Source organism: Balaenoptera borealis, assembly GCF_965194805.1.
Source record: "Balaenoptera borealis genome assembly, chromosome: 17".
Taxonomy (NCBI): Eukaryota; Metazoa; Chordata; class Mammalia; order Artiodactyla; family Balaenopteridae; genus Balaenoptera; species Balaenoptera borealis.
In genome coordinates this window covers 31,176,060-31,198,702 of record NC_138876.1, presented here as the reverse complement: position 1 = coordinate 31,198,702, position 22,643 = coordinate 31,176,060, and the positions used below count along the sequence as shown (strand labels likewise).

The 22,643-nt window shown below is 39.5% G+C and overlaps 1 protein-coding gene across 3 annotated transcripts in view; it reads left to right on the top strand.

Moving 5' to 3' along the window:
- Positions 1-21,234, top strand: part of ZFPM2 (zinc finger protein, FOG family member 2) — a 459,273-nt gene extending 438,039 nt beyond the window's left edge. For 2 of the 3 annotated variants that reach the window (XM_082364232.1, XM_082364234.1), the window contains 3 exons: positions 11,377-11,583; positions 14,882-15,106; positions 17,710-21,234. In XM_082364232.1, coding sequence (XP_082220358.1) covers positions 11,377-11,583; positions 14,882-15,106; positions 17,710-20,201 — 2,924 coding nt within the window. In that variant the 3' untranslated portion in view covers positions 20,202-21,234. The remainder of the gene's footprint in view (positions 1-11,376; positions 11,584-14,881; positions 15,107-17,709) is intronic. The other variant, XM_082364233.1, reaches the window with a different exon arrangement.
- The last annotated feature ends 1,409 nt before the right edge of the window (positions 21,235-22,643 follow it).

Below are 22,643 nucleotides of genomic sequence, written 5' to 3'. Positions count from 1 at the left end.
TGTCAAGAATTTCAACAGTATTGGACTGGAATTCATTATAAAATTGCTATTAAACAATGTGGCTACATATAGATATATGTACTGTGTGAACGTCCCCACCCTGAGATCTAGGTAGTAACACCTGCGATGTTGCAATGGGGCAATTATTTAGCTTTTAGGGAATTAGTCTGCCCAATCCCTTCCCAGTTGTGAAGAAACTAAATTTCATAAGTGGGCATGATGTTGGATTTTCAAATTATTTAGGTAAAAAAAGAAAAGAAGTTAATGACAGAACAAGTAAGTATTCTTGTTTCCTCCAACTCCAGCAACAGTGTCTGTGTGTATGAGTGTGAGTGTGAGAGTGTGTGTGTGTGTGTGTGTGTGTGTGTGTTAAACAGCCCATTTGTTCCCCCAGAGAACGGCTTTCATTTACTTTAGTGTGCCTAAGAGATATCATGGTTTACTCTATAGACCAATATGTAATCTTTATTAATTGAACTCTGATCAATTGACCATCTTCTTCTTGTATTTTACACATGTGAAGGAAATAGGCTTTTAGATTAATGCAGAAATATCACTGTACATCTTAGGAAATCAAACTGCTGTAACAATTTAGTATATAATATTTTATGCCAAAGCTACTTAAAAATGCTTGTTCATTTATATGTAGTTAACTTTTCTCCAAATTTCCATGAAAATCACAAAAAAAATCACCCATGGTAAAAAACTCAAAGGTCTGATTCACATAGACTTTCTCTTTTTACACACATGGCTTTTTTCTTTGTTTTTCCCCTGTCAAATGTCTGTATTTTTAGAGGCTGTTTTCATTGATTTTTTTCCCCCTAGTGTTCCCAGTCTAATAAAGAGAAATAAGACTTAATGACTTAATGCTGTGTAGTAAAAGTTACTAACTTCAACTTTTAAAATATCCTTAGAAAAACCATTAGAATAAATTAGTATTGAAAACCACCTATTTCCTTTTGTATTGTTAGGTGAGTGTGTATGGGTTTGGGTTTTTTTTGTTTTTTTTTTTTTGAGCTTAAACTTTCAAACTGGTATCCCTGTCTATTCGCTTGAGGCTCCTTATCCTTGTACATACTGAGGCAGAGTAATACAAAATCCAAATGTGATTTAATTGGTTCAATTTGCTGTATATCTTTATGCTAAGCTTAGGTCCGTATCTTGATGAGCCCAGATGTAGTTGTGCTCAAGGTTTACATCTTCACGTTGCTTGTATTTCCGTATTTTTACAAAGCAAGCGTCTATCAATCACACAGATAAATTAGAAAGAAACATGTATAGACGTAACACATGGAGAAGATTTTTCAGTGTGCTATGTAATTATTAACCTGATTTTTACCATTGTAAGGAAGCATGAATTGCAGATAGCATGGATGAAGTTAAATGCTTTTATACTGGATACATTTTGCTTATACAGAACTCTATAGGTATGGTCGAACAATATAATTGAAGCTTTGTCAGCTCTGTAACCTAGCAACAGATAATACTGTTAGGTTACTGAATTGCTCCTGGTTGACAAGGAGGGAGTATTTTTGTGTTTATCATGTTTGCTAATGATGGGATCCTTTCCAAAAGGCTTGTCTTAATCTTAATTAGAGTTTATCAGCAGAGGTCTGCATGACACTGTACAGACACTGATTTCATAAATAATAAAAAGTGCAAGTGAAAAATTTGGCAGGATGGGGAGATACTTAAGGCTACCGCTTCTAGTAAGGGGATCGTGAATTTCCAAAATATAATCAACTTTGAACTGTGACTTTATTCTTTATTATCAAAACTTGTAGTACACTTCACTGCAGTTTTGACAGCAATTATGAGAAAAATTTATAAGCTTCCTGTTAGGAACCCTATCTGTTTGTACAAGAACTTTGATCATAAACATTACTTAGAACAGCAAGTACATGTTTTTTCAAGAACGTCAAGGTCTTCGTAGTTATTACTTTCTATGGAACCTTGAATGTATTTGCCCTTTATGTGTGAAGGGAGTGGTGTGTGGGTGTGGAGCCTGGGGAGAGTGTATTTGCAGCGCAAGAGGCAAAGAGAGAATCCTAAAATAACCTTTCCATTTGGTAGACTTGAGGAGGGTATCAGATAGCTGCTTCAGTGCCTGATGTCATTTGATAAAGACTTCATGCCCATGCAGTAGAAATGTGATTTTTTTTTTTTTTTTTGCTCTGGTTTATACAATATGATCTTTCACAGTTTTTTGAAATGTTATTGCTCATTTCTAATAATAAGTCACACACCTTCAAAATAATAAAGAATTAAACATTGTAAAACCGAATACAATTCACAAATGTACTGAATTCCTAACTGGTGTATTCAGTTGAAGGATGATGCTAAGTCATTACATCCTTTACCCGCCTTTCTACACCTCTTCACTCATCATGCCCGCATTCCTCAAATATTATTCAAAGCTATTTTCACTTGTCATTTTCTGAGTTTCGGAGTGGACATCTCTCTACTGAATTGTTTGAACAAGTCTATGAAATATTTGATTATCAAAAGAGACCTTTCTGTTCACAGAGTTTCACTCTCTCTACCCTATACAAACTACAGATAGTTTTACCCTTACGCCAATGATCCTTAACTCTACAGGCATATGAAGCCTTTCGGGGAGCTTCTAAAAAATAGTGAAGCCCAAACTTCACTCCCAGTGATTTTGATTTGATTGATCCGGGGTAGGACCCAGAAACCAGCGTTGATTAATAGCTCCCAGGTGTGGGCTTCCCTGGTGGCGCAGTGGTTAAGAATCCGCCTGCCAATGCAGGGGACATGGGTTCGAGCCCTGGTCCGGGAAGATCCCACATGCCGCGGAGCAACTAAGCCCGTGCGCTACAACTACTGAGCCTGTGCTCTAGAGCCTGCGAGCCACAACTACTGAAGCCTGTGTGCCTAGAGCCCGTGCTCCGCAACAAGAGAAGCCACCGCGATGAGAAGCCTGCTCGCCGCAACTAGAGAAAGCTCACTTGCAGCAATGAAGACCCAACACAGCCAAAAATAAAATAAATTAATTTTAAAAAAAGCTCCCAGGTGAATCTACTGTGCAGTCATGGTTATAAAGAATTGTGATGCCCTTTTAGTGTCCAGCTAAACTTGGGCAAATGCTACATCAATATTTAATAGGTGTGGAACGTTTAGAATAGTACTTGGCACATAGTAAGTGCTTTCTAAGTGTAAGCTATTAGTCATGTTAGAAGATAACCTGGCATTACTTCCACACCACAAAGATTTATATTATTCTCCACATTGTGGCTATGCATTTTAAAGCTATGTCTTATCACTGTGTAAATCTTCTTAACGCTGTTTCATAAAGTGAACCATACTGATGAAAGAAATCAAAGATGACACAAACAGATGGAGAGATATACCATGTTCTTGGATTGAAAGAATCAATATTGTAAAAATGACTATAGCAATCTACACATTCAGTGCAATCCCTATCAAATTATCAATGGCATTTTTCACAGAACTAGAACAAAAAATTTTACAGTTTGCAGGGAAACACAAAGGACCTCGAATAGCAAAAGCAATCTTGAGAAAAAATACAGAGCTGGAGGAATTAGGCTTCTTGACTTCAGACTATACTACAGGGCTACAGACATCAAGACAGTATGGTACTGGCACAAAAACAGAAATATAGATCAGTGGAACAGGATAGAAAGCCCAGAGATTAAACCCACGCACCTCTGGTCACCTAATCTATGAAAAAGGAGGCCAGAATATACAATGGAGCAAAGACAGCCTCTTCAATAAGTGGTGCTGGGAAAACTGGACAGCTACATGTCATTTCTGATTCAGAGAGATAGCAGTGCTAATTACTCAAACTGAGTAATCAAGGTAAGGTACCAAGGCAGTTACTTAGTGAACATCAGATGGCGCTGTGATTTGGGACACCGGGTTTTTCATTCAGAATCTAGAGCCAAACTGCTTTGTTCAAATCCCATCTCCCATATCTCCTTCTCTTCCTCCAAGTCGAATCTAGCTGTGTGATCTTGAACAGTTTATGTACACTTCCAGCTTCATGATCTCACAGTAAAATGGAACAAATAAAAGCCACCTCACTGCTTTCTTGGGAGATATTAAGATAATGGATGCAATGCACTTAGCACAGTGTCAGTGCAGAGCAGATAGTAGGTGCTTAATAAATCTGAGGTTATTCCTATTATTAGCACTTTGGTCATAGAAGCAAAAAAGTTGCTTACAACTTGATGATAATAATCTAGTGGTATCTAGCCTAAGGTTATATGATGTAAGGAAAGCAGTTCTCCAAGATCACCCAGTAACCAATAATCAAGTCAGGACTAGAACTAAAGTTTCTCACCCACAAGGCAAACTCTTTCTAGTTCATCTTTCCACTGAGGACAAATAAATTTTCAATGATTTGGGGTGCCAGCAATGCTTCGTTATGAGCATATAATCCCTTAGGCAAAGATCATTTGCTCTTGAATTACTGTGCGAAGAAATTCATTCATTCAAATGAAAATAGTTAATGTGGTCAAAGAAAGTAAACTCCATCTCAGCGGCAGCTTCATTCCTCTAAAATCTTAGTTTTCAAGTATTACTTTGTTAAAGTAACTTCATTAGGAAAACTGAGAGAAGACCTCAACTTTTTTTTTTTAAATCCATCTCATATGAAAAGCAATTAATAAAAGTTATATTCCTGTCCTTAGCTATAACTAAAAACTTGTACAAATATTCTAGTGAATGTTTTTTAGTGAAAAATAATAGTACTCTCATTTTTTTCCAACTTTTTAATTGTGGTGCGTGTATATATATATATGTGTGTGTGTGTGTGTGTGTGTGTGTGTGTGTGTATATAACAAAATGTATTATCTTAACCATTTTTAAGTATACAGTTCAGTGGCATTAAGTACATTAACATTATTGTGCAACCATTACCACCATCCGTCTCCAGAACTCTTTTCATCTTGCAAAACTGAAACTCTATACCCATTAAACAATAACTCCCCACTCCCCCCTACCCTTAGCCCCTGGCAACCACCATCCTACTTTCTGTCTCTGTGACTTTGAATACCCTGAGTACTTCATATAAGTGGAATCATACAGTATTTGTCTTTTTGTGACTGGCTTATTTCACTTATAATAGGGTCCTCAAAGTTCATCTATGTGGTAGCATTGTCAGAATTTCCTTTCTTTTTAAGGCTGTAAAATATTCCATTATATATCTATATCTATATCTATATATACACACACACACATATATTCTATTGTGTATGTATATATACATATATATATTCCATTGTGTGTGTGTGTGTGTGTGTGTGTGTGTGTGTACACATTTTGCTTAGCCATCCTTCTCTCAGTGGACAGTTGGGTTTCTTCCATGTTTTAGGTGTTTTTAATAATACTGCTCTGAACGTGGGTGTGCAAATATCTCTTTGAGACTCTGCTTTCAATTCTTTTGCGTATATACCCAGAAGTGGAATTGCTGGATCATAGGTAATTCTATTTTTAATTTTTTGAGGAACCGTCATGCTGTTTTCCAGAGTGACACTACCATTTTATACTCTCACCAGCAGTGCACAAGGGTTCTAACTTCTCTACATCCTTGCCAGTCCTTGTTTCCTCGTGGTTTTGTTTGTTTGTTTGGGGTTTTGGGTTTGTTTTCTTTGCGTGTTTTTGGTTTTGGGGGGGGTGTTTGTTTTTTGATTTGTTTTTTGGTTTTTTTTTTTTGATAGTGGTACTCTCATTTTAAAGCCAAATGTAATACCCTGTGATTTGTTTCCATTGAACATGAGGTCAATCAGTGAAGACACCAAAAAAGCTAAATATCAACATGATTTATCATTTTCATGCACTCAGATTGCTTCTTAATCAAGATGAATACTACTACCTTCCATTGAATTGTAAATTAGAGTTGGCTGTGTTTACCCTAGCTCTAAAAACGGTAGGGTAAGAAATTGGTTCTCCTATCTCCTCAGCCCCATGTAGATTGCTAGAAACTGTATCTGTTTCTAACCGGTCAAGATCGGTATGTGATCCACAAATGATGCAGCCTTAATCATTTTTCCAAAATGAGTTAGCTCTCTCCAGTGAAGCATAGATACATGTGCTCATTGAATTTGTAGGTTTATGTTTTCTTTCTGGTGAGATTTCTTTTCTTCAACTTAGCAGGGCAGTGAGAAATGAGAAAAATAGCCCCAACCAGACCAAACCAAAAGGATAACGGTTAACAGTTATATAGCACTCACTACGGCAGGTGCTGTTCTTAAGCTTTCACACATATATTTGCTTATTTAATCCTCATGATAATACCATGAGCCCAATACTATTATCATCATCCCCATTTTCAAGGCTGAGGAAACTGATAGAATGCTTAGGTGATAAGTTCAAAGTCACACAGTTAGCAAGCGGCAGAGCCGAGATTTGCATCCCAGCAGTCTGGTGCCGGTGTACTTCCTCCAGATGGGATTACATCCTCACTAGCAGCCACATTTAGAATATTTTTTTTGAATCAGTATTCGAAACTATGTTATAATACTTGGCATATCTCTCCCTATAAATGACTCCCTCAAGTTGTATGCTCTAAATTCACATCAAAAGAACTCAGCCAAGCTGTCTCCAAGAACCAATCCTTGACTTTTATGGCACCATTCTCTTGGTTCCCCTCTAACCTTTCCAAGTATATGTTTCCTATGTCTTTAAATGATTGCATCTCCTCTACCCACATCTTAAATGTTGAGATTCTCCAAGTTTCAATCTTTGTTCTTTCTCTTTTCATGCTGTAGTCTTCCTGCATTACCACATCAATGCAAAGAGCTTCCACAGCTATTTAGAATGTGTTGATGACTTCCGAAATATTTTTTTTTCTCCAGCCTTATTCTCCTCCAAGGTCCAACTGCCTCCTGGATACACCCACCAAAAAGCCTCTCAGGTACCTCAGACTCTACATTTTCAAAGCCAAATTCAGCACTCCCATGCATATACATACACATACATAAAACACACATGCACACTTGGGCTTTGGAGTTGGACAGACAGAAGTCTAAATCATGAATCCGCCAGTGATTCTGCTATGTGTATAGCTTTGGTCACGTTAGCTAACTTCTCCAAGACTCAATTTCCTCAACTCTTAAATGAGGAAACTATCACTCACCTCACAGAATGATTGATAGGATTAAAATAGATGAAATATATAAACCCCCTAGCCTATCGGGCCCAAAGAAATTATTCCTAATTAATACCAATTATCCATTATTGTCTGTATAATACCGCTTGGTAATATACCAGCTTTACTGCATTGTTAATGGAACTACCGTCAGCTGGTTTTGCAAACCAGAAACCTCTGTGTCACTTTCAAGAGTTTCTTTTACCCATCTCAGGAAATCACCCCAGTCCTCTGTCAGCTATGTCTCTTGAATCTGGCTCTTTTCACCCCTACAATTTACACTTCTCAGAACTGAACTAGTACAACAGCCTCCTAATAGCCCTCGAGATAACATTTCCTACCCCTTCAGTTTACTCTCCTCAAGACCCTGAGATCTATATTCTGGCAGGGGGTGGGGGGGAAGCTCAGATCATTCATTCACTCAAATAAATATATACCATCTCTCCACCATGAGCCAGACACAACTGTTTTCATGTTACATCAAAACTCTCACCCTGCTCTAAACTTTCTGTGGGAGGAAGCCCTGATTTGTAGTGCTTGACAGTTTCTGACCGCAAATTCTACAACTCTCACCGTAGCTGATTTCAAGTGACCAACGTGACATCAACCAGCACACAGAATTCCTGACAACTGAACACTCTGCCCTGTGACCCAGAACAGGCTGGCTCTGGCACACCACTGCCCATAATCCACCTCTTTCTCCCTCAGACCCCAAGCTCCAGGTTTGCTGGCCTCCGAGGGCCAGCAGGCTCTTCCATAATCCTGCACTCACACGTATGCTCCTCTATCTGCCAGTAATGATGTACCTGCCAGGTCCTCCCTACACATACTTCTGCTATTTTACTTCTACTCTTCTTGAGTCAATAAAAATGTCACATTGGATGGCTTGCCTGACTCCCCTAAGAAGTCTCAGTTACTCACCCCTCTCACATTTCTTTAGGACTAGGGGATGGCACCACCGTGTGGTATTATAATTTGTCTGTTTATATGTGTGCATTCAGGTTGTATGTGAGGTTGTGCATGAAACCATAGCACGCAGCCTGGCACACAGTGGAGAGTTCAATGAATAGCTGATGAATGAACGACTTGAAAAACTAAACCCTAAGACAATTGGCTTCTTCATCAAACCTGCACAGTACATTTTCAGTCTGATTCAGCCTTTTAAAAGGATATGCTCTGATGAAACTATAAAATGAGATAAAATGATAAAGATGATAAAATATGAAACATTACTGAGTACATCTGAAAACAGATATGTGTTACCACTGCCAGGCTGCTTAATAATGTAGAAAAATCAATTTTTGCTTACTTTATTATTTATTTATTTTTAAAAATTTATTTATTTATTTATTTATTTTTGGCTGCGTTGGGTCTTCGTTGCCGCACGCGGGCTTTCTCTAGTTGCAGAGAGCGGGGGCTACTCTTCGTTGCGGTGCGTGGGCTTCTCATTGCAGTGGCTTCTCTTGTTGTGGAGCACGGGCTCTAGGCGCGCGGGCTTCAGTAGTTGTGGCTCGCAGGCCCTAGAGCGCAGGCTCAGTAGTTGTGGCATGTGGGCTTAGTTGCTCCGCGGCATGTGGGATCTTCCTGGACCAGGGCTCGAACCCGTGTCCCCTGCATTGGCAGGCGGATTCTTAACCACTGTGCCACCACGGAAGCCCATTTTTTTACTTACTTTAATTTGCACTTAATATTTTGTGAATTTTATTTATTGATTGGATCTTTTTGGCTCAAAGTCTGAGCACAAGTATTCGGAGTCATCCTGCTGTTGAGCTCACTGCTGTGATAAAGATTAGCCGAGTGCTACCTTCCCTAAAATATCGATTTCTCCTGGGTACCTGAATTGAAAACTTTCCTTTTGTAAAACATAGCCATAGCTGGATTTACCAACAGTGTAAGTTTATCAAAAATGGAAAACTATTACCAGTAATATAAGTTATTCAGTTCAACACTGAAATCCAGTGACTCTTAAAAAACCAGGCGAGGAACTAAACATGAATTGCAGTGCCTGCCTCTGCCCTCCCCACCTCTCTATTACACAGGCTCACTTAATAAACCGTGTCCCAGAGCAAAGATAAGGTGCAAATGATTACCTTGTCTACAGCTGTAAGTAGTTTGGATGTGTATGCACATCAGAGAAGGCCGAGCAGCCAAATGCAGAAGTCTTCCGGGGGGAAGAAACATCACCAGCAGAAATAGCAGCACTTAGCACTTTTCAATACTCGTCAGATTCCACGATGATGCCGCTTAGCTTCTATATTTGTAAAGAAGTCATCAATGCCAAGGTGAATCTGTTTTTCAACTTTGGGGAACTTGTATGCTTTCAGATATATAAGTGAAAGTGAAAAAAGGTTGTTTTCTAGTCTTTTAGTATATTTGTGTTTTCCTTGGAGACTTTCATGTAAATTTGAGGTCTGTAATTTTAGCTTTATTTTTTCACAGACGTGTACTGTCACGGATGGTGTCTTGTTTGCTTACCTTTGAAATTTAATCAGCTGGTTTAATTAACTGGCCGAGGTTTCTCTAAAACGATGTCCTGAATCTTCCAGGCAACTCTGCCCTATCATATGCTGTTGTTATCTTTTCCACCAGCGTTTTACCACAAGTTGTTTAAAAACTATGATCTCTTTCAGGGTGGAAAAAAATGAAGTGCAGTTGAAAAGGCAGTTATGCTGAAAGATAAACAGAGCAATATTACTTATCAGAATGGGTACAATTTTTGCTTGCTTAATGAGTACAATATATAGCCTTGCAGTATATACACAATGAGGAAAAAAGCTTTATACCATATCAAGTGTGCCATATTACTTTAGGCATAACAGTACAGGATGCATATCTAGGCCTGAGAGTGTAGATAACGAAATATAAGTGCTTTGCCTGTCTAAACACGTTAAATAAATGAGCATTCACTATCGCATTCCAATACATTAGAAGATGTACTTGCATAGTTAATTTTCTTTTTAATGCACCACACATGATCATTTGAAGCACCAAGCCAGAGTCTATCTTAGTGTTTGAAGAGAGGGTTCTTTTCATTTAAACAAATCTTTATTTAAATAAGCCTTTCTGAAAAGGCTCTTTGGCATATCTCCTTTTCAGGAAGTTCAATCAGGGTAAAAGGAGATAAAGAAGCTGCATTATAAGAAATATTATATAAGTAAAGATCACTCAGCGCTCACCACCGCCCCCCCCCCAAAAAAAAATGGCAGCAGACTTATAAGGAGAGTAAAGCTAACTGAAATTTCACTTTAATTTTCTAAATTTTAGGAACTTTGTTTACTTGCTTTGTAGTTTTAGGTATTATTCATATATATATATATATACACACACACATATATATATATATTCCCCAGTATCTGGGGAAAAGAGAGAAAAAGAAATAACTTCTTACTTCCATAAGGTACAGAAAGAGTACATAAAGAGTAACTTCAAAGCCTCACCTGAAATAAATTTTGTGGTTGTATCCCTACCATGCTTGTTCTTAGGCAGTATAACATGTAATAACGTGGTTAATGATTAAGTCAAGCGCTGGAAGGCAAACAGTTGACAAAACTCTCTACAGATTATGTCTACACTTGGTTCTTAGTCTTCTACTGTTGGTCACTGAACAGTTCATTTGATGCAAGGAATACAATTTTCCACATAGGCAGGTACGAAAATTAATAAAGGGAAACAGCACAAAAATGGAGTAGGGAAGTCAGAAAGGGGAGCTGGCATGTACTACTTGACTTCAGTATAGATCCCAACAGGAAGAGATGGACTTTGCATCTCCATCAGGAAGTGACACTACTTAATACCTCTCAGCTGAAGGAAGAAAGCATTTCTCCTCGTCTGACAGCAGCTCAGCCAATGAGAGAATGTAACAACTCAGCCAATGAAAAGCCACTATATTTGGAACTTTCAATTTCCTCCAATGAGCTTTTTGTTTATAATGGCCCCACCCAACCTCCCCTTCTCTATAAGAGTTTCCTCTCCTTTGTTTCACCAGACTTTCCCGTGGTTGACCATAGCTGCCTGTCCCGAATTGCAGTTCCTTGCTATTAAACTTGTGTCGCTGGTAAAATAACTGGCAGTTTTATTGTTTTAAGTTAACAAAGGGAAGAGGAGGACAGCCGTTGTCTTGATCAAACACTCCACCCCAGTAGAAACTGATGTGAAAAACATGAGAAGGTCCTATTGACATCAATCCAATGTACAGCAGGCTAGAGCATTCTATGTCAATTCTTTTTCTTTTTTCTTCTTAATAGGGGGTCAGCTTTGGTGCACGACTACGAAGGCCATCTCTGAGGGTGAAGAGCTAATTGCCTTTGTGGTGGATTTTGACTCAAGGCTACAAGCTGCCAGTCAGATGACTCTTACAGAAGGGATGTACCCGGCGCGCCTGCTGGACTCAATTCAGCTGCTCCCTCAGCAAGCTGCCATGGCTTCTATTTTGCCTACAGCTATTGTCAATAGTAAGTGCTGAGTGCAATAGCCCGGTACAATAGCTTTGTAGTGGTGATGGGTATTTATGGGAGAGAAAAAAATAATGTCTACTGACAGGCAACCAGGGACAGACTTTTTCTCCAGTGTTATGATTTTATTTTATATTCTCTCCAACTTTAAATATGTGTGTGTGTGTGTGTGTGTGTGTGTGTGTGTTCGCTTCTCATGGGAGTATAAAAATAATAACTTAAATTCATTCATTTCAGTTTGGAATCCTGAATGTCACACAGAAAAATCTGACATTCTAAACTAAACAACATTCAAGACTATTTAGCTATAAGAGGTCCAACAGCTTTCATTGATGCTCCTATGGTAGAATAATTTTGGTATTAACAGCCATAGAGTTAAAACATAAAATAAGAAAAAGGACACAAAATCAAATTTGATTAGATACACTAATGAAGGGGAAATGTAGGCTGGATAAATCAAGACATCGGCTAATGGAAAAAAAATAAATAAATAGAAGAGAAAGAAAAATACTTACAATCTTAGAATACTTTATATGGAGAATTTTAAAATGTGCCCTGGCAAATATACCTTTGTGATTATAGTTTGTTAAAAGGACTATTGAACTTAGTTTGTATTTTCTTGAAATAAAATCAGTGATCTAGGAGTCCCAAGATCAGAATTCTAGACTCTGCTCTGCTTTTATCTAGCTCTGTGAGAAAACGTGAGTACATCTTAAGAGGAGAATAGCTTCTAAAGCCAGTGGCAAGTGAAACATTGCATTGAGTCCAAAATGTCCTTGAAAATCCCTGAGTCTTTAAATGATGCAGAAGTCTAGAGACTACAATCATGTCTTGATATTATAGATGTGTACATATATATATACATATATATTCAACAGTAATTATGTTCTTGCTGTAACAGCATCCTTTAGAATGAAGAACTTCTCGGGTGTATCTGGAATTACTCCAGTGGATTCAGTGTACACAATCCAAGCTACTATTTTTGAATTTCCTTAATGTAAATGTAGTTATTTTGTTTACTGAATCTTTAGTTTGATTTGGATAGTGAGGAACTTGAAATAACATGGACCCAACTTGAAACTGAGGCAAAATGATTTTGTTACCACATATTCTAGGAGTATCTTATATTATTGTGACGTTCCAGTGTATGAATGTTAATTCTAATTATATTTGAAGGAATACTCTGTTTGCTTTCTATAGCAAGATAACTATTAATCCCAAATATATCACCATAGATGCATACAGGCTTTGTTCTCATTCTTAAATTAGTTAATCAGTTAAAGTCATCCTGAAAAATAAACCCTTTACTATACACTGGGCCCTCTGAAAAGTATAAATGGAACTAAAACTTGGGTGGGAGGGGCTAAATAATAAACAGTAGTAGTATAAATTTTGTGATTAAATTGTATTTTAAAATTCTGTATTGTACCTGCTGTCCTTACTTCTCATTCGCTAGAATTTGGTCCTTAATTTTCTCCTTCTCTCCTTCAACAGGATCTCCTGAGCCAACTCCTTCACTATCATGTGTTCCACCACTCACTATACATTAACAGTTTATAAATCACAAGTCCAGCTGTTTCTGGCGCGTTTCAGACCTCTCTTGCCATCTTTGCAATGTTCCTCTCTCTTTCTCACAGAAATATCCACTCCCACGTATCTAATGTGACCATATGCCCCAGTGTGCCTGGATTAGTCCCAGTTTACAGTGTTATCTGCCATCCCTCTGATCAGAGGCGCTACAAAAGTGCCAAGTTTGCACAATACAGTGTCAGATTTAGTCACTCTATATGTGCCCCAGCCTGAATTCATCACCCGTCTGTCTTCTATTCCCTGTAGAGATGAATGAAAACATCACTTAACACAGAAATGCTAACAAGAAGTCTAGGCACCAAGGAGAAACCTTACCTTCTGCTCTAACATCTAATTGCAAAATAGTGGTCATCACTTCCAGTCAGTTCTGCTTCCTCAATATAACTTTTCTTCTCTCTGTCCCCCCTTCCATTGAGGCATTATGGAAGAGTGTTTACATCAGGGTTTTCCAGTCCCAGTTCACCCAGTTGTATGATCATGGCAAGTTACTCAGCCTCACATTCTTCACCTATTAATGAATGAGGGGAAAACACAGAGGAATTTTCCATGAATTAATACATGAGAAATACATATCATACATATTATAGCATGACTTAACAAATAGTACATGACTAGTAGCTACAACTTAAATTCTGTCATATTTCACTTAGATTACTGCGGTTGTCTCCTACCAGTCGGAAGTCTTCCTTCCAAATTCACTACCTTCAAAACTCAACTCCACTGTTAGGATTATATCATAGCCAATTCTGTCAGTCTATTGCTTGAAATGATTCAGTAATTTTCCATAATCATTGAGACAGAAATCTAAACTTAAAAAAGCTGACAGGGCCTTTGGTAGTCTGTCCCTGACTTCTACAACCTCATCTCTCCCAGCCCCTTGCCTGAGATCACAGAAGAGCCTCCCAGCCTCCACCCGGTCCCTCTCGCAGGCTCCCATAGCTGATCCCTTGATTAGGAGGACACAATCCTCTTCTCCACCTGACTAGCTTAATTGCATCCTTCACAACGCAGCTAAGGCATGTCATCATCTTCCCTCTAAATCCTTCTCTGACTTCATCCTCCCTCCAGTTCTCTCCCCAGCCTAGTGTCTCTTTTCCATGTCCGAAGCCCCCGTCAGACACCTCCATCACTGTGTGTGGTCATCACATTCTAATGTAATGAACTAACCACTTGTTAACCAGCCCCAGGAGACCTAAACTCCTTAACAACAGCTGTTTGGTCTCTCATTTTGTTTTACACCCAACTCAGCATAGATCTGGCACTAAGGAGGTACTCTGTAAATAATTTATTAAATGGACCAATGATGTCAGGTGTTGGCATCAAGGCTAACTTTAGTTCAGCCATTAGATCCCTTACCTTTTAATCAAGCAGATAAACCAATTCACATTGCTATTTATAAATGCCTATTTTTCTAAACTGTAAATACAATATAAACAATTTAGGATTAATCTCTTTTGCTTTATGTTGGGATTCTCCTAGAGTACCACTTTCTAAAGAGTCTGTGGGAAGGTAAATGGCATTAAGTGGAACATTTCTTTAAAAATAGTCCTGTACTGTGGAACAACACCCAAGACTGCACTAGCCACTGTCTGATTGCCTAATTCATAACCTGGAGCAGACTCTGAGAAAAACTGAACCAAATGCTGCTTTACCCATGGTTGGCTCCAAGTGGGCAGCAGCTAACGTGTCCCTGCGTTTCTGCCTGCAGAGGATATATTCCCTTGCAAGTCCTGTGGCATCTGGTATCGGAGTGAGCGGAATCTGCAAGCCCATTTGATGTACTATTGCAGTGGGAGACAAAGAGAAGCTGCTCCAGTGTCAGAGGAAAACGAAGACAGCACTCCTCAGATTTCCAGTATGTGCCCCTTCCCACAATGCACCAAGAGCTTTTCAAATGCCCGAGCTCTAGAAATGCACCTGAACTCACACAGTGGTGAGTGCCTCTCTTGTTTCTTCTTCTACTCCAGGAGACCCTATTCTTTCTCTACATATATACGTACATTCGTACATCTCTATCTATAAAATCAAAATTAAACTTGCTGGACCAGCTGGTTATTATCTTTTGTCATGTACAAGTATACTCTATTCAAAGGACTTGGATCTGAATTCTTTTCTAACAACTTACAGTGCTCAGTTTACAGGCTAAATCATTCTAGTTTTTTCTCAACTAAAGTAATTAGGCTGAAAAACAGGTTTCTATTTTTTTTTTTTTTAAGCCTGCTCTTAAGAGCAAGGTGACAACTATTCCCATTTATTTTGGAATTGTATGCCCAATTGTTGTCAGTATCGTACATAGTATTCTAATTCCTCTATTTTAAAAACAATTGAAATGAATCAAATGTACAGAATTATATTAATTTTAGATATTTCTTTGAACATTCTTGGATAGGGCAAACCAAGGTTTGGGAATCATAGTTATTCAGCACCTAGAATATGAAACTTGTAAGTCACCTCTGGGTGACTTCCTTTGCTGTTTTTGCTTGGGTTGAATAATTAAAAATGGAAATAGGTGCTCAGTTTAAAAAAACTAACTCCAACCTCCAGTGCTCTAGTACAGTGCAAGCTTTTGTCTTTGCACTTATAAAAATAAGCCATTTCCTTTCTACTTATTCTCTTCCCTCTCCCTGCAAAGAGCTGTCTTTATGTAGGTGATGAAGCAGGGGAAGCAGAAACAGGTTGGTTGTCTCACGTGGTGAGTGTAAAGTCGTGCACAAAACAAAAATAGAGATAGAGGGATCTTCCGAGCTCAATAGGAAAATGAGTATTGGATTAGCCAAGGAGAAAAGGAGACAAATAAAAGAAGTCCCCTTTTATCTCTATCTCTCTGCCATACTTTCATCTTATAAATATAAAAGACAATTCTCATTTAAGTCTAGAGGGCAGAGAGGCAGAACCAAGCCTGATTTAACCATATGCCAACAAATGGGAACAAGAGTTGACCTTAGTAAGTAAAAGTATCCAGATCCTGATTCCAATTCATAGGGGAAGAGGTCCCCCCGACCAAGTAATTCTTCAGACACCAACTGAGTGTCTTGCAATGCAACTCCACTCAATTCTGACACTATGCAGAGAGAGCATTAAATTCCCCAGATTAAGGGGTCAGTCCTACAAGAGTGACTCCCCCACCGCCACCCCAATTCAGACTTTAGTCTTTTGTGCTTCTGACCAGTCGGCTATAAATCAGAGGTTGCCAAGACACCCCCTTAGTTTGACTGCTTTGCTAGAGTGTCTCCCAGAACTCAGAAACCCATTCGTTCACCAGATACTGGTTTATTATAAAAGGATATAACTCAGGAACAGCCAGATGAATGAGATGCATAGGGCTAGGTTTGGGGATCAGGCAAGGTGCTTCCAAGTGCTCTCAGAGCCTGCCACTCTCCCCAAATCTCCACATTTTTACCAACTGGGATGCTCTCTGAACTCTGTTTTTTGGGAGGCCTTATGGAGGCTTCATTACATAGGCAGGATTGATTAAGTTATTGGCCATTGACAATTGAACTTAATCTCTAGCCCCTCTTCCCAGAAGTGGAGGAGGGGAAGAATGAAAGTTCCAACCCCTGTAATCACAAGGTTGCTTCTCCTAACAACCACCCATCCTTAGGTTACCTAAGGGCTTTCCAAAAGTCACCTCAATAACATAACAAAGACACCTTTATCACTCTTATCACAGGGAATTCCAAGAGTTTTAGAAGCTGTGAGCTGGGAACCAAGGATAAAGACCAAATACATATGAGAAATAGATTTTACTCATCAGAATGACCAAATACATATTCCTTGTAAATCACAATATTGCACTGAGGCTTACCCACCAGTCAGTGGTGATATTCAAAATATTTAATAGCTGACTAAAAACAGGCCATGATCAATCAGCATGGATGTCGGTCCTAAATGACTACATTAGTGTACTGGTACCAATATCAGCCCTGGATAGAGATAAACCATGTTCAGCAAAACCAATGAATAAAGTTCTAACTTTGTACCAAAGATAAATAAGTAGGTTATTAATTACTTTAGAAAATGGTTTCTATTTGGATTCTTTTGAATAAAGACCTAATCTGGTGCACTAAATGCACTAGGATTTATTTGATTTGCACATAGGTTATCACTATCAACTCTAACTAATGCCTGCTTCTTCCTAATGTAGAGCATAGTGCTGTGGTAAGAAGGTTATTGGATTAGAAATTATAAAATCTGAAGTTTAGTCATGGCTCCATCACTGAATAGCTTTATAACCATAATCAATTCCTTTAACCTCCTTGCATGTGTTTCCCGACCTGTAAAATTGAAACAATGATGCCTATCCCACTACAATGCAATAATATTCATGAAAGTGCTTTGGAAACCGTAAAGGGCTGTTATTATCATCATATATGGTGAAGGATGTCACAAGAAAAAAGTTACTATCACAAATAAGATTCCGAAGGATTTCAGTTCGTTTCTGCTGTGTTGAACACATGAGGTCATTAGTAACGGTTCATATCATTAGAAAACCAATATGTGTGGTTCTCAGTATTCTGATTTTGTATGTTCCTCCAGGAGTGAAAATGGAAGAATTCCTCCCCCCTGGTGCTAGTCTAAAATGCACCGTCTGTAGCTACACTGCTGATTCTGTGATCAACTTTCACCAACACCTGTTCTCCCATCTCACTCAAGCTGCCTTCCGATGCAATCACTGCCACTTCGGCTTCCAGACTCAGAGGGAGTTATTGCAGCACCAGGAGCTCCATGTCCCTGGCAGCAAACTGCCCAGAGAAAGTGACATGGAACACTCTCCAAGTGGAACCGAAGACAGCTTACAGCCAGCTACAGACTTGCTGACCAGAAGTGAACTCCCCCAGAGCCAAAAGGCTATGCAGACTAAAGACGCGAGCTCTGACACGGAGCTGGACAAGTGTGAGAAAAAGACTCAGCTCTTTCTCACTAACCAGAGACCCGAAATTCAGTCTGCAACAAATAAACAAAGCTTTTCTTACACGAAAATAAAGTCTGAGCCCTCTAGCCCAAGACTTGCCTCATCTCCAGTTCAGCCTAATATTGGGCCTTCTTTCCCCGTGGGACCCTTTCTATCTCAGTTTGCTTTTCCCCAAGATATCACCATGGTCCCTCAAGCTTCAGAGATCTTAGCCAAGATGTCTGAACTGGTACATCGGCGACTGAGGCACGGAAGTAGTAGCTACCCTCCCGTCATTTACAGCCCCTTGATGCCCAAAGGGGCTACCTGTTTTGAGTGTAACATAACATTCAATAATTTGGATAATTATCTAGTGCACAAAAAACATTACTGCAGCAGCCGATGGCAGCAGATGGCCAAGTCCCCAGAGTTCCCTGGTGTTTCGGAAAAGATGCCTGAGGCCGTGAGTCCCAACACTGGCCAAACCTCCATAAACCTTCTCAATCCAGCCGCTCATTCTGCTGACACTGAGAATCCACTTCTTCAAACACCCTGCATCAATTCTTCCACTGTTTTAGATTTAATTGGACCAAATGGGAAGGGCCACGACAAGGACTTTTCCATTCAAGCTAAGAAGCTCTCCACCCCCAACAGCAATGACGATAAAATTAATGGAAAACCTGTTGATGTGAAAAATCCCAGCCTCCCCTTAGTGGATGGGGAAAGTGACCCAAATAAGACTACCTGTGAAGCTTGCAACATTACTTTCAGCCGGCACGAAACCTACATGGTCCACAAACAGTATTACTGTGCTACGCGCCACGACCCTCCGCTCAAGAGGTCAGCTTCCAACAAAGTGCCTGCCGTGCAGAGAACCATGCGTACGCGCAAGCGCAGGAAGATGTATGAGATGTGTCTTCCTGAACAGGAGCAAAGGCCTCCGCTAGTCCAACAGCGATTTCTCGACGTAGGCAACCTCAGCAGTCCTTGTACCTCCACTCAAGAACCCACGGAAGGGCTGGGAGAGTGCTACCATCCGAGATGTGATATCTTTCCCGGAATTGTCTCAAAGCACTTGGAAACGTCCCTCACGATTAACAAGTGTGTTCCGGTTTCCAAATGTGACACTACTCATTCCAGTGTTTCCTGCCTAGAGATGGACGTGCCCATCGATCTCAGCAAAAAGTGTTTATCCCAGTCTGAGCGGACGACTGCCTCTCCCAAAAGGCTGCTGGACTACCACGAGTGCACTGTGTGCAAGATCAGTTTCAACAAGGTAGAAAACTACCTGGCCCACAAGCAGAATTTCTGCCCGGTCACTGCACATCAGCGTAACGACCTGGCTCCGCTCGACAGCAAAGTGTTTCCGAATCCAGAAAGCGAACGAAACAGCCCCGATGTCAGCTATGAAAGAAGCATCATAAAATGTGAGAAAAATGGGAACCTGAAGCAGCCTTCCCCCAACGGAAACTTATTTTCCTCCCACTTAGCAACTCTGCAGGGCCTGAAAGTCTTCAGTGAAGCCGCTCAGCTCATTGCGACAAAAGAAGAAAACAAACATTTGTTTCTTCCACAATGCCTGTACCCTGGAGCAATAAAGAAGGCAAAAGGAGCCGACCAGCTCTCTCCTTATTATGGAATAAAGCCAACTGATTATATTTCTGGTTCTCTTGTCATCCATAACGCTGACGTGGACCAAAGCACAAACGCGGAAAATGAATCTCCCAAAAGCCAGGCTTCTTCCAATGGGTGCGCTGTGCCGAAGAAAGATTCCCTGCCGTTGTTGCCCAAAAACCGAGGCATGGTCATAGTGAATGGTGGACTGAAGCAAGACGAGCGTCCTGCCGCCAACCCACAGCAAGAGAACATTGCCCAGAATCGTCAGCATGAAGACGGCCGCAAATCCCCCTCCTGGATCTCGGAGAACCCGTTAGCCACGAACGAGAACGTCTCCCCAGGAAGTCCCTCCACAGAGGACCAGTTGTCTAGTATAGCTAAAGGTGTGAATGGCTCCACCCAGGCTCCAACCAGTGGGAAATATTGCCGGCTGTGTGACATCCAATTCAACAACCTCTCAAACTTTATAACTCACAAGAAGTTTTATTGCTCATCACATGCAGCAGAACATGTCAAATGAAATCACAAAATAAGTAAACATCACTCACCTTTGGTACCAGTGTTTAGTATGTTGTTCTACCCAGTACAGAAAAAAAGAAAAAAGAAAAAAAAAAAAAAAAAGCTGTTTGAATTACATCTGGGCAATCAGGAGACAATTCATTATGGCTGAGTTGAAGACTTAAGGTGTAATTTCATTACAGTCCATTAGTAAAGTGTATTATTGGTGCCATTTTCAAAAAAAAATTAATTTATTTTACCAGCAGTATTCATAGCTGTGGTTATGTTATTTTTTATTTAAAAACTTTATATTAAAGTCATTTGTAATGTTATTGTATAGTTATTGTGTAGCATATATGGTTTGCACTGTATAGTAGCTTTTAAAGAAAATAGTCACAAACAATACAGAAAAGCATTTTAGAAATAGCTTCCAAAGCACTTGTGTATCTTGATTTCTTCTTATATGCTGTTGCAGATATATGTATATGCTAAAATATAACTTGCAAAGATGTTCTAAATACACGTGCTATAAGTTCGCCTTAAGATTTCAATTCTTGGATAATCAGGCTCCGTTTGCACTTTATATTTTAGCAGATACAGTCTCTTAGTAACTAGGCTTTGCATTTGTATGTAGCCGTATGTTTCTGTCCATTTTCTTAATCTTAAACATGTATGTTAAATGAAGATGGCAATTTTTTTCTTGTATAGTACTTGTATTTTCTTTCGCTGATGCAGCTCTGTCTCAATTTTTAAACTTTGCTGTTAAATGCAATACTTTATAAGAATGAACAAAATTACTGGAAGCAGTATTGTAAGTAATGAGGTAGTATTAATCGGTTTTATCTTTTGAAAGGCACAGTCTAAATCGAAACCCTAAACTCAATGCTGCAAGTATGAATTTAATTCATATATAAGATCTATTTAAATATAAGAGTAGCAATACTGCACCTGGTGATCACAAAGATAATGTTCTACTTCTGATAGAAATAATTTCTCAACAAATGTTGTTACTATGCATGTATATGGATGGAATAAAATTCCAGATTGTTGGAGAAGTTTGGCATACTTTTTTTTTTTTAAATACAAGGGAAACCCTATATACCCGTTCTTTGTAACAAGAATAGGTTCAAAACAGTACTGGATAGCTGTAGTAACATGATGACAAAACAGTTAATATAACTTATTTTATTAAAATGAACCAGAAACTCCAGGCTCTGGAACTAGAAAGGTTCTTCATTATTAATATGTAAAATAAGCACTATTTCTCTGTTCTCTACCCACCCCCAACTGTAGCACACAAAAAAGAACAATTTCATGAATGTCTGAAAGGCTTACAAAGTCTACCGTAAGAATTGGCACCAAAGATGGTCAAGTGCACCCAACTTTTATTTTTTATTTTATTTTCTTTAATTTTTATGTATTTATTTATTTATTTTTGGTTGCATTGGGTCTTTGTTGCTGCGCGCGGGCTTTCTCTAGTTGCATTGAGTGGGCGCTACTCTTCGTTGTGGTGCGCGGTCTTTTCATTGTGGTGGCTTCTCTTGTTGCGGAGCACAGGCTCTAGGTGAGTGGGCTCAGTAGTTGTGGCTTGAGGGTTCTAGAGCGCAGGCTTAGCAGTTGTGGCACACGGTCCCAGTTGCTCTGCGACATGTGGCATCTTCCCGGACCAGGGAATCGAACCCATGTCCCCTGCATTGGCAGGCAGACTCCCAACCACTGCGCCACCAGAGAAGTCCCGCAGCCAACTTTTAGATGGAGTTTACCAGAGAGAGGTTTGCATTTTGAGGAGCAGCGAAGTGGTATGGTAAAGTGACTCTGATGAGTAAAGATGCACAAACTTCATGCTGGCAATTTGTAAAAGACAGTAGTTTTCACACATCTCATTTGTTCATTCTGAGGGTTTGTATGTTGAGGGAGAGTGGAGAGCAGATAATGTTGGTTAGATCATGGAGGATCTAATGAGCCACCCAGAGATGTTGTCATGTGATTCAGTAGTCAAGATGGCACCTGTTGCCCATCAAGACAGATGCAGTCTACTGCAGTTTGAGAAATGCCCCCGATCTGGAAAGGCAATTACCTGTGGTTAAGACACACTGTTTGCAAGTAGGTTGTGATGCACGATTATTCATCCTTACTAGATTTGGTAGCATAATGAACATAAGGTTCCAGTCCCAAACATAACCTATAAATACTATGTGGTCGAGAACTTTTTTCCAGTTGCTTGTTGAGAATAACAATTTTTAAATGTGAAACCTTGACCTTAGTTGATGTTTTCCATTTTAGTCAGTGACTAAACTGTGAGGTGAACAAAACTGACATGCTTAATAGAGTTTTGCAGGAATCTCTTGAAGTATCAGGTCCTTCAGGAACCACAGGACCGTCCATGAAGACCTGCTGAGCTCTCAGGTGGGAACTGGCGGGGCTGGGTATTCTTAACAGGACTTCCTTCCCCAGTCTCTTCCTT